Consider the following 12342-nt stretch of genomic DNA (forward strand, 5'->3'; position numbering starts at 1 on the left):
TTTATGCGGCAAATGAGTATGGAACTCTTCGATTGGGCTGTGGTCAATGGGTTTGTTGATGTGAGGTCGATATTGATATCCACACGTGCAAGTATGCTACAATACCAATTTACTTCAGAATGTGAGCGCAGCATTCTACATGCCCTCCATCCTTGACCCCAATCTATCTCAGACGACATAGTACTGTGTCTCTTGGTCAATAACTCCCAAAATCAGCCCTGCTATGAGGTTCATACTACCAAGCCATCGCAAATCAAAACAGGAACAGAAGGTATAACTAAATCACCAAGCCCCCCTCAACCTCTCCATAATCCCACTCCCCCCACCCCTCCTCCTCTGGCCCCCAGCACTCTCCATGCCCGACGTCGAAGCAGCCGCCTCCCCCCTCTAACCGTCTTCTCAAATCCTCAAACCGCTCCCTCTCCGCCGCACTCCTCGTGCCCCCATTCGCGCCATCGCCGCGCCGCTCCCGCTCCCCGACAATCCACGCAGGCACGCGAAACCCATTGCTAGCCGGTGACAGGCCTGGCAGTAGCTCTGCGCGCCAGGCCATGCCGACAAGCCAGCCGATTATGGAGGGGAGCAGCATGGCGGGGAATTGGGAGAGGGCGAGCTGGGCGGCTACAAGGTAGGTTGTTGTTTTGTCGGAGAGGAGGACGGTTAGGCTGGGTGGTGGGGGTTTGGGGGCGTTGGCGGCTGGTGGTGGTGTTGAGGAGGAAGTGGTGGTATTGTTGTCGTTGCTGGAGGGGGTGGATGATGATGATGACGTTGTGCCGATACGGAACCGGAATGTATGCGGGACCATCGCGTAGTACTGAGCTAGCAGCGCGAACAGCATCGCCGTCGGGCCGGAGGGCAGATAATTCAGTGTGTTAAACGACAGGGGCCGCACGAGCAGTGCCAGGAGCAGAGGTGGGAGGAGTGTGGTGTAGGGCAGCGTCGTGAGAACGAAAGTCTATGCCAGATTGTTAACCAACCACTCCCTCTTCTACAGCTGTCTTTGTCACAGTTCAAGGTTTCAAGGCTCGACCCAACTTACAGCCATCTTCCTCTTCCCCCACGCGCGCTCGACCACCCTCAGATGGTACACCAGCATGGCGGCGAACAGCGCCTCTGTGGAATTCGTAAACCCGGCAACCTGCCAGGCGAGTGCGCGCCAGAACTGTGCGTAGGGCCAGAAGTGTGGCGATACATAGATTGAGGCGAGGTGTTTGATGTCGAGGATGGAGAGCACGATCGAGGAGCCGATTGTGTAGACGAGGAGGGACTTGGTGAGCGGGGTGTTGGTAAGCCCCGAGGTGAGCATTTTGGGCCGTGTGAATGTGTGGCGTGCTAATTAGAGAGATTGGATAAGTGACGGGGTCATTCAGGCGGTTCGGGAGGTAGATTGGCGCGTGGTCGGTGGTTGTTGGGGAATTGTTGGAGAGGTGAGGTTGGCGTTGACGTGTGGGGAGGGGAGAGTTTGGGCAGAGCTTGGGGAGGCCAGATTGGCTGTCGGACAGAGTCTGGGGTACCTCTCGGCATGCCGAGTTAGTGCGACGCGGGACACGAGGCCGCATTGACCTCCACTTACGTCTACAATTTTGTACACAGAGGCAGGAAAGCAGAACAGAAATGGTATGCAAGATTATACAGGTCAGATCGCCCATGCCCCAATCTCAAAATAACGCCGGAATGGTGTGCCCCTTTTTGGTCGCGCGGCGCTGCATCTCATCTTTAAACAGCCATCGAGGCTGCTTCTCTGGCCACCTCCGCCTTCTCCGCCTCCAGCGCTGTCTGGTACCGGGCCATTGCTAGCTGCAACGCGGACGATGTCGGCCCAAGCAGCTGATTGACCACTTTCTGCCCGCCCTCAATCTCATCCAGGTTCAGCCTGGGCTTGCGCTTGGTTCTTTCGAAATACTCGCGCGCGGCGTGCTTGCGCCGGTCGACTTCAACCTGGCGTTCGGCTTCAGCGTCATTGGCCACGGCTTTGATGCGCTCCATTGAGCGCGCCAGTGATTCGGATAGAGATTGAACTTCGCCAGCGCGTTCCGGGTTTCCAGAGAGGAAGGCTTGCCAGAACTGGTTCAGGAACTCGGTTGACGTGGCCTGTGTTAGGATCAGCCGGTCATAAAGCCCTACGGAAAGTCCGTAGGTATCGGACGTGGACCCCTCATTCAGGTGGTCGCGCCGCTCTCGGACGGCACTCAGGATCTGAGCAAATGCATCGTGCATGGCCGCAGACGATCCGACGGGACGCTTGCCGGCCGGTACACCTTCCATCTCCTCGTCATCGTCGTCACCTGGATCGACAATTTTCTGAAGTGGCGCAGTACCACCAAGCGGAAGACTCACTGCGATCTCCGTCCGAAGAGTCTTCAAGATCTGGTGTGGATCTTGCCGGGCAAATGCCCGGGTCTGCTCGTCCTCCTGGGTCTGCTCGAAGAAGCGGCTTTGATCGCGGATGTTGAGGGTGACGCGGGTCTGCTCCTCATCTCCCTGGAGATCTCGCAACTGCATTTGCTGCCAAGTCTCCTCATCTATACCGATGGGAGCAGTTACGTCGCCATCTGCTGGCGCAACGTTGGCCATGATCTTCTCACTAAGATGGTTGAGTGTCCGAATGATAGGCACTTTGTCTGCACCAGAAGGCCGCATGTCTAGATCCGGCCGGTTTCCACGGCGCTGGCTGTGATGGCCTTCATTTCCAGCCAAGTCCATAAAGTGTGGGACGAACGCCTCGCGGTTAGCGTCTGTATTCTCTTCTTGTAGATACTTATCCAAAATAGCATCGGTAGCATCCTTATCAGTGATACGTTCTCCACGCAGCTTCTTGAACAGGCGGCTCTGGAAGAACCGCGACCAAAATTGTTGCTCATTCAGCTTGGGGGTATTCTGGTCATACACGCGCTTGACGAGCGGGTGCTGAGTAAAGATAAGCGAAATCTGCTCCTTGCTAATATTCATCCGGGTCACGTTCTCCTCTTGGCGCGGCTTTAGCGATGACAGAACGTTATACGAGCCACGAGTCTGAGTCCGCTCGATCGCATGTGCGCGCAAGAGGTGGCAGCGGCTCGACCAGAACTGGGACATGAACTGCCCCGAGGTCAGGCTATCCGGCTTTGTGTGCATCGACTCCATGAACATCCGCTGTAACGTGGGGTCGGCTTTCAGCAGTGACTGTTGCAGCTCCACATCTCCCTTCAGCCTATTGTCGTCGTCCCACGGGTTCTTCGACAACCCGGCCGACGTAACTGCACTGGCAATTGCCATTGCCGCAGACATCGGCGCACCCCCACCACCGCCGCCGGGTGTCGGCGTCTGCGAGGGTGTTCCTGTCTTGATCGCGTTCATTCGGGTGCTCAGTGCGGTTTTGATTGCATCGGCCTGCGGGCGGGCGGAGTCCGGCCCAGCCGTGAACGAAAAGACATACTGGATCGGTGTGCTATACGCCGGGGAATTCGGGGGAAGAACAAAGACCTTGAGCATCACTTTAGGGTTCGTGGCGGGGGTCTGTTGTAGATCTGAACGTTGTGTTAGATGGCCGAGGGGCCTTCGAGCGGACAAGGATAAATGCCATACTGGTAATGGTCGACACAGGAATATTCACACCCCCCACACCGGCGACAGCTGGAGTCCAGGTGAGTGTCTGCTCATCTTTGGACAGGGTTAGGGTGCCATCTTTCTTTTTGTATGAGACCGCTCCGCTCAGAGGTGCCATCGTCGCGTCTCTCGACAGCTTCCACTGTTTGGGCAGCGACAACGAAACCACCCATCGGGATGAGCAGATCCCCTGGGATGAGGCTTCAGCGAAGCGACGAAGGTCCGGAGCCTTTGAGTGTGCAGAGGCAGGCGGGTGAAGTGAAAGCAACAGTTCGGAGCCGCAGCTCTTTTATCTAATCGTCACGTGATATGTCGCCTGGAACGCAATTCTCCATTTTTGGGACTATAACTCGACAGGATGATTAGCGTTTCTGAGGCCTCACAATCTTCATGCTCGTGTGCTCTGCCTCCTTTGCTATTACTGAAAACTCTGGGAGGATAGATTTTTTGGATAAAAAAATATAAACAGAAATTGAGCTGAGTGATGCGAATACGCCAGTTACAATCACAAATGCCATATGGAGCGCATGAACAAGCACGGAAAGCAAAAAAGGAAACAGCCGCTGGAGAGATTCTGAATGCTATGCAAAACCAGAGAACAGACGCAAACTAAGAGCACGAACCCGAAGCCAGGAGCCAGAATGCCGAAATTCGTAAGCCATGTTGCGCGCCGCCATGCATAGACCGGATATCGTCATTCGTAAACATCAAAAAAAGGAGAAAGATACCGCCCAAAAAATACATAGCAAGTTGGCAATGAGAAAGGAAACGTTTGAGGGGAGCAGAAAAATGAAATGAACAAGGGTATCGGCACCAGCAACAAGACAGAGAAGGAAGACGTTAGGAGCGACCAGCATGCTTTTGTCCGAGCAACGCATGGGAAAAGAAAAGAGCGCCGTCCTGTTATCATTTCTTGAACATGTAGTGGCCGTAGATGCCACCCACGTCGCCTACGGCCATGGGAATCTTGCGCATGCCCCACCAGCGCGCACCCATCTTCCAAGAGCGTGAGCCGTCGTCGACGGGCTCCTTGGGCAAGGATGCAGGATCTCGGACGTACCAGCCTCGGCGACCGAGGTCGCGCACCGTCCAGCCTACCGAGACGCGCTGAGTCTTAGCCCGCTCGCGCAGAGGTGTGATGATCTTGTCACTGAACTCAATCACCTGCAGTGGGTAGCTGTGCTCTGACAGCAGGAGGCACGTGCTGGTGTTAAAGATGGCGCCAATGGTCATTTGTGGCACCTTGGCCAGGTCGAGGTAGCACAGAGTGCTAGGAGCCGCACCTTTGCCCGCGCCGTTCTCACGCGACCGGGCGAAGAACGTGTTCACGTCTTTCACAGACAGATCGGCCGAGCTCAGGCCCAGCTCCTCCAGGTGCTTGGTCAGAGGAAGCAGCAGCGGGACATGCTCCGAGGTCACCTTGGCACCACCCAGATTCAGAGAACGAAGGGTATTGGGAAGCTTGGGCAGCAGCGCGGTCACGTCGTCCTCTTCCAAGAGGCGGAAACGGGTCGGGTCGGTCAGGAGGTTCAAGTACACCAAGGACTCCCGGACGGCGGGGTGAGTCGTCAGGAACTCCACCAAAGCGGAGCTGCGCAGGCGCGTGCACCGTGACACGCTCAGGTGGGTGATGCGAGCTGTCTCGGGGATTGCGAAAAGAGCCGAGTCATTCACCTGGGTGTGGGTGAGATCCAGGTGCGTCAGATTGATGAGCCGGGAAAGCAACAGGTCGAAGATCGGAGCCGTAATCGTGCTGCACTCATGAAGCGATAGTCGTTTCATGTTCGGGAGGCTCATAGGCATGGCAGGCCCCGCCGTCAGAGCCTCCGTGAAGACTTGGGAGAACGACTGGGTGGAACAGCCGCAGAGGTCCACCGCGCGCAGGTTTGGCAGACCCATGAACAGCTTCCGTATCACATCCACGCTCAGGTCACCCTCGAGATGTTCCTGCAGCAAGCATTCCTTCAGGTTAGGCTGCAGGTCCAGGCACTGCAGGAGCGTGCGCGACGTCAGATTCTGAATCTCGGCATTCATCTGCTTCGTGCGACCCAGGCCGACCGAGGTGAAGTGGGAGAAGTCCAGGCGGCGCACCAAGGTGCCGAGGGCCGGATAGGCCAACATATGATTGAGGGCCTTGGAGAAGATTATTGAGTGAGGGAAAGTCATATTCCTGTACAACACGCTCAGCGTCGCGGCGTGCAACGTGCGGGAGGCGAGGAGGCACGAGACGAGGTCAACATTACGCGGGGTGTAGCCATTGGGCGGCACATCAATCGCCAGGTGGGATATGATTTGATCTGGCGAACACGGTTAGCACATCATATGCAGACAGTCACATTCCAACGGCTTTTCATACCCAGAACCTCGGGCGGCAGCTTCTCCAGAGGCGAGGTGCCCGGCGGCGGCTGTGCATGGTCCACTACGGCCGCCTTGGGTGGGACCAGCTCTTGTCCTGATTCAGTGCTCTCCCACGCCCAACCCTTCGCCTGCATGTTGCCCAGGTTGCGGAGGTCGCCATAGCTGCGACTCAGGCTCTTCCCACCGAGACGAATCTGCTTCCAACCCAGGAATCCACCGCATGGGCAGCAGAAGTCTGGCGTCTGTTGCATCTCCGGGAGATGCGGCTTATGCGGCTCCTTGGGGGAGGGTGCGTGGTGAGTGTCCACGAACGATTGCGCGATGCCTGCTGGAGAAAGATCTCGTCAGCAATCCCTTACCATGAATACTCTTGAAGCCATCTCTCACATACCGTCGACGTCTTCTTTGATGGAGCCGAAAGACGGGCGCCGGCGGCTGCTGGACCTGGACCCGTCGGGAGTGCCGCAGGACGATGGGGATGAGTCGCGCGAGTGCAGATCGGCACCGGGGGAGGCCGAGAGTCGAGGAATCGTCGGCTTGGTGTGTGCAGGAGCAGCCGGAGGAGTAGAAAGAGAGGCCATGGTGAGAGCGAGAGAACGGGCCCTCTATAAAGGGCCCCAGTAGTGCGCGTGGACTCGGGAGGTTTACCGTAGGGGTAGAGTGGGAACACAGAAAAAAAATAAGGTAATAAAAAAAGAAGGTAAGAGAACTAGACGAGTGGCAGAGCAGCTTCCCCAGATTTCAAGCGCAAAAAAGTTTCCGGTCAAGCGACAAAGGCGAGGCGAGCGAGGGGGAAGGAAGTTCGAGGAGGGTCGAGGTTAGGGCTATAGTTTGTCGAGGAAAAATGGGAGGGGCGGCGGGGAGAAAAATGGAAAAAATGGCAAAGTTGTTAGTCACGGAAAAGGGCGTACCGGCCTCGCAGACGCCTAGTTGGGGTGGTCGAAGCAAAAAAGTGGACCAGCGCAAGTAGCTTCGATCCACTGAGCGGGTTTAGCTCGTGGGAAATGGGGGCCACTGTTCTGGAAGAGGCAGTGACAGAAGGGAGGAGGAATGAGGAAAGGCAAGCGCCACGGAGTATGGAATGGTATAAGAGCAGGGCGTAGAATTAAGTTCTGCCCGTACTGCTGGGGGCGATGACTCGTCGGGATGGCGAAAAAAAGAACGGTGGCGGAGATGGGCTTCAGCCTACGAGAGTTGAGAAACAGGCTGTTAGGTGCATACAAGCATGGTTAGTAGCTACTTTCTATGGTAGCCCGATCCAAGCTTACCCCTGCAGCCTCCGATATGCTTTTCTTTTTTGTTTTTCTATTTTCTCCATCGGCTTATGCAAGCGGAAGTTCCATGGCGTCATCGCGACTATCGCTTTGTTCGAAGAAGGGGGTCGGTTGGTATATTCGTGATCGAAGGCATCATCGGAAGACCAATACATCAGGCGGTGTATAAAATGGACATGTCTTTTCTCCAACCATACGATGCGGAATTGCGGTTCGTGCGCCCAGCAGACGTGTCGAGGCTCATTCTATGACATAACTAAAAGAGCCGACGGGACCCCGAACAGCCGAATCGACTAGTTAGCGGCATGTCGTCCGCGCAGGACTAGCCTCCTCTCGGCATCCTTTCACCAGCGAGCCCAGGTTCGTCCGTCCGTGGTCACTCCAAACCTGCTTCGTACGTTGAGCCCGACAGGACCATGCGCAGGTCAGCCGGAGCACGACAAAGCCTCGTGTTATTGCACGGACCAATCCGATCGAGGGGGACATTTAATAAATCTCGTGGCATTTACACAAAGGCTGTACCCCAGACCACGGGGGTTCTCGTTAGGTAACCGCTACGACTAGCCCTGCACGCGCCATTCGCCGGCGTGGCCGATCATGCGGGGGCAAGGCGATCCATTACCTAATGACAATCACCTGACCCCCTCAGACAACCGTTTTTAGCTTGGGACCTTTTTGATCATCTGATCCTGCCGATGTGGATATCCCCCGCCTGTGGAGGACATACACAGCTACAGCGGCTGATTCACGCGAGCAACCTCTACATCCCCCTCCTTCCCTATGGACCAGCCGCAGCCACACCTCTCCCCGCCATGAGGGAGCTGGAATTTATCGGCCCCTGCCCAGCCTATAGTTCTGCATTCCTCTCCCAGGGTTTCTCTTACCTGGACGAGCTCCGTATTCTATGATGATCTTGACCAGCACCCCCTCCAACCGGGTGTGACGGCTTCCGCCAGATGGGCAAAAGCTTAGTTCCTCGCGATCCGTCCGAGCAGGTAACCCAAGTCGGGATTGGGATTACGATGCCAGATGACGATATCCTATTTCGAGTGATCCCATTGTTGGCCCGAGCTGCCCATATCTTCGAGGAGCGAAGCTCCCATCAGAGAACCACCGCGCACGTCGAGCGCGGAGAGGGGATGAAAGGATCTGGCAGAGTCCACTTCCATGGCTGTACTGCCAAGGACGCCGGATTGCAAGCCAAGCCAGGGAGTACCGTGTGGATGATGCGGATCTCTCCTTGCCTTGCGGGATCTCACCCGGCCGGTGTTTGATCCAGCATCGTAGTCAAGACCAATAGTTTGCGGAGGTGCAGATGCCGGCCTACCGAGGACCGCGGCTGCTGCGCACATTACAAGCCTCCTCATTGGGGCTCAATTAAGAATGACCCAGCCTGAAGGGAGCGGGCCGAATGTCGGTGAGAGAATCCTCCGCTGGTCCACGTAGTTCGCTTTGCGGACACGACAAGGCTTGGCCGAGTTGTGTTGTGGACGAAGAATCGCGGGACGTTGAGAGGATCTCGAGGTGGTACTAGGTCTCCACGATCATCTCAAGGAACCCGTCTGTTAAAGTTGTGTTAGCCTATACTTGGCTAATGGGTCAAGTCCCACTTGGTATCCTTGGGATCTACATACCATCTATCAAAGCAATCAACAACTTTCTCGTACCACTATTGAACTCTACTTGCCTTCGCTTCCAATATACGGTTAGCATCGAACGCCGAGAGGTGCAGAGAAGCAGGACAGCTAAGGATGTCAAGAGTCACGAGTCAATAGTCATCATCAATCCCACCCAACCCCAACCATGCAATCACTCAGTCAAATCAGCTTCCCAATTATTGATTCAAGGACTGAGGTGGAACCCCCCAAATAGCCACCAGCCTTGTCACGATAGCATCATCCTATTTTTCTAATCTCGGAGACAGCTAGGCCTGAGCCACATGATTGAAATCCCCATCTTGTCTCTCATTCTTACCGCGCTTCTCATCATGACACAGGAACCGCGCTACAACTCCTCCACCTGCACCATCCACAAGCACCCAGCCACACCCCCTCTACCTTACCACTTAAAACCCCCTGTAACACACTAACAAACGGAGTACCTCCGCGCCCAAAACCACCCTCTGAAAATTACCACCTCCAAATTTGCACCCTCGCCTCTTGCCACCATCCGGATGGACCCCCTGCATTAGCGGATCTTCACCCAACCTCCCATCCCGACGCCTGCAGAAACATCTGCCGCGACACCTCACATCTTCCCGAACACCCGGGAGCCGGGACTCGTGCGCCTACCCTTGTAGCCTACCCAGTGCCGAGTCTCTGGATCGAAAACGGATGCGCTGTGCCCCTATAGAGAACTCTCCGTGTGATACTACAGTTTGTCCAGAACCACCCGAGACACCGCTAGTAAACACAAGCCCAAACCACCGTCGCTACCCGTGCTGCTTGGCCGGGGAAAAGCAGGCCGAGACATCTGGCCCGGGAAAGTAGGGCTGTTTGCCACCCGCGGTCAGACATGATGAAATTTAATTATTTTTGCTTTTTTTCCTTCACGCTTGGGGCGTTCTAGGAAGGGATATGTCTTCTATGCCGGGATCTAGAACTTTCGAAGGTTTTTCTTTTTCTACCGCTCGCGATGGCGGCTTGAACGAGATATTTCTTGGCCGGGTTACGAGGGCATGTCAAAATTACAGGATTCGTGCTGAAAGAGGCCGGAAATGGAACCACGTTCATAGAGTACTATACAGGTTATTTATTGATTTCCTAGCAAGCTGAACCCGTGGTTGCCGTCTAAACAGGAACAGGTCACTTGATGCTGCGAAACATAGTTCGGCCGATAAGCGCGATAAGAGGTGGGGGAAATCCGTGGGAGTGCCATCACGATGTCGTCAATGACTTCCCCGGATTGTGAGAACTGCTTTCAGTTGGAGGGTCCAGGGGAAGGGGAAATTACTAGAAACACTCAGAGGACTGGTAGACAGTCTTAGGTAGTGGAGGTTGAATGGGAACAGTAATTGGGATTGGTATGTTCTGCAGGTAGGGTACCCACGTGCAGACATTGGAGAAGGCATGTTCGCCTCATGGCACATAAAGCGTTCAAGCAAGCAACCCCGGGAAAAAGTAGGGAAAAAGGCCGAAAAAAGAACCCAGTCTAGACTGCGAAAAGAAAAAGAAACGCAAGAAGGAAAGAAAAAAGAGCAATTACTGACATGTCAATCATGAATTCCGGACCGATGAGATGACAATGGATATCAGACGACCAACCCCGAATTTCAACCAGGAAACTGAGGGGGACGATGCAAAGGTAATAATAAACAGGAAAAGAAAACAAGTCTAGCAGTTCCATAGTGAACTGGAACCCAACATCATAAACGCCATAGGGAAAGCCCGTTCCAAGCCCAGAGATCACCCTTCAAAGGTATAACTTTCCAGCAAGATTCATATAGCGTGCCCATAATTCGTGATCACATTTTTTTTTTGGTTGGGTTTGTGTTCTGGTGATGGGTCGTTTACTCAACGGCCGAGGCACCGTCGCCGCTGAGGACGGGGTTGACCTTCGGGTTCCACTTGAGCTTGAACTCCTGGCCCAGCTCTTTGCAGACAGCCGCCTTGACAGCCTCCAAGACGTTGTCGAAGACACCGAAGTTGGCCGGGTTGTTGGCGTCGTTCTCGCCCTCCTTGCCCTGGAAGACACCGGTGCGGACCAGGCAGGTGTTCCAGCCGTACATGTTACCGCCGATAATGTCGGACTGCGGGTTGTCACCGACCATATAGACGTTCTGGGGCAGCTTGTTCTCGTTGTGGATCTGCTCCATCCACGACTTGAGCACCTCGTCGGCGTAGGTGTAGGTGGCGCGCTCGGGCTTGCCGTAGACGACACGCTCCAGGTCCACGCCGGTCAGGGCCTTGTACTGGGCTTCAATGGCGATGCGGAAGGCACCCTGGGTCAAACGGGGCGGGCCCTTGTGGTCGGTGGGGAAGACCAGGTCACCCTGGGAGAAGTAGATGGGGATACGGCTGGCGACGGGGTCCTTCGCGCGGGTCAAAAGCTTGCCGTCCTCGGCCAGAAGCAAGTCAATGATGAGTTGCATGTCAGTGGCGTAGTCGCGGGAGTCGGCAAAGACCAAAATGGCGTCGAACTTCATCTTGGAGAAGTCACGAGGCTTCGCGTCTGCGCGGTCCTTCTCCGTGAAGCAGCGCCAGGGCGAGACCGTGGGGTCCCAGGCCAGGATGTCCTTGGGATGCACGACATTCTTGAAGCCATAGGTCTCGGCAACCTCGCGGACCTTGTAGTCCTCACCACCACACACGAGAACAGTCTCGTAGTACTCTGCCAGAGCCTGCATGGGGGTGTGCGACTGGATGAACTGGTCGGTGGAGATAGGGACCTCCAGAATCTGTGAGAGCTGCTCGCAGCGGGCGACCTCGGTCTTACCACCACCGTTGGTGAGCAGAATGTAGGGAATCTTGATACCCAACTCGTTGTCGCCATTGAGCATCTTCAACGCCTCCTTGGCCTCCTCAATGGGCTCGTTGCCGTGGGCCAGCACACCGTCAATGTCGAAGGCGAAGGCCATGTTCTTGGCAGTGGCCACCTTCTCCTTGGACATGTCCTGCACCTGCGAGGCCAGAATGTCCCGCGAGACGGAGGGATGGGGGCGCTGCTGCGACAAGCGGGAGTGACGCGGCGAGCGCGGGATGGGGAGAGAGGTGCCAAAGGAGTTGCGCGAGCCCCGGCGGTCCTTCATGGAGGGGGACAGGCTGAGATTGTGCATGAGGGCTGCGGCATCGCTGATGGAGCTGCGGGTGGCGGGGATCTCAATGGTGTTGTCGCCATTGCCGGGAATGGGCAGGCCAGAGCCCTGACGCGAGAGGCCAGGGCGAGTGCTGCGCGGAGCAGATTCGACCGCAAAGTCAGCGTCTTCGAAGCGAGGCATGATGGAAAGTTCCAATCTGTCGTCAAGTGGAGATAAGGCGGGGGGTGGGTATTCAAGAGGAGGATAGTCGGATCGTCTGGCTAGGGAAAGTCACTGGCGAAGTATACCAGGATCCAATGAGATAAGAGAAGGAGAGGAAGTGTGAGGGCTGGAAAAATGGAGCAGAGTGATAAGGAGGAATCGACGGAA

At 55.6% G+C, this 12342-nt stretch overlaps 5 protein-coding genes across 5 annotated transcripts; 1 reads left to right on the top strand and 4 right to left on the bottom strand.

The window, feature by feature from the left end:
• Positions 1-277: 277 nt before the first annotated feature.
• dscB lies at positions 278-1306 on the bottom strand (the record flags this gene model as incomplete). Its single annotated transcript, XM_056685945.1, has 2 exons — positions 278-955; positions 1040-1306. The coding sequence occupies 2 exons, from the start codon at positions 1304-1306 to the stop codon at positions 278-280; spliced, it is 945 nt and encodes a 314-aa protein (XP_056544687.1).
• Positions 1307-1716: 410 nt separating this feature from the next.
• Positions 1717-3703, bottom strand: N7482_003821 (TFIIH subunit TFB1 family protein; the record flags this gene model as incomplete). Its single annotated transcript, XM_056685946.1, has 2 exons — positions 1717-3506; positions 3565-3703. 2 exons carry the CDS (start codon positions 3701-3703, stop codon positions 1717-1719), a joined length of 1929 nt encoding a protein of 642 aa, XP_056544688.1.
• A 788-nt stretch (positions 3704-4491) lies between these two features.
• N7482_003822 (Leucine Rich Repeat domain protein) lies at positions 4492-6524 on the bottom strand (the record flags this gene model as incomplete). Its single annotated transcript, XM_056685947.1, has 3 exons — positions 4492-5882; positions 5942-6268; positions 6335-6524. 3 exons carry the CDS (start codon positions 6522-6524, stop codon positions 4492-4494), a joined length of 1908 nt encoding a protein of 635 aa, XP_056544689.1.
• A 1388-nt stretch (positions 6525-7912) lies between these two features.
• Positions 7913-8491, top strand: N7482_003823 (uncharacterized protein; the record flags this gene model as incomplete). Its single annotated transcript, XM_056685948.1, has 2 exons — positions 7913-8090; positions 8139-8491. 2 exons carry the CDS (start codon positions 7913-7915, stop codon positions 8489-8491), a joined length of 531 nt encoding a protein of 176 aa, XP_056544690.1.
• A 2234-nt stretch (positions 8492-10725) lies between these two features.
• Positions 10726-12153, bottom strand: N7482_003824 (phosphatidyl synthase; the record flags this gene model as incomplete). Its single annotated transcript, XM_056685949.1, has 1 exon — positions 10726-12153. One exon carries the CDS (start codon positions 12151-12153, stop codon positions 10726-10728), a length of 1428 nt encoding a protein of 475 aa, XP_056544691.1.
• Positions 12154-12342: the final 189 nt, after the last annotated feature.

Source organism: Penicillium canariense, assembly GCF_028826845.1.
Source record: "Penicillium canariense strain IBT 26290 chromosome Unknown utg000002l_segment0_segment0, whole genome shotgun sequence".
Lineage (NCBI taxonomy): Eukaryota > Fungi > Ascomycota > Eurotiomycetes > Eurotiales > Aspergillaceae > Penicillium > Penicillium canariense.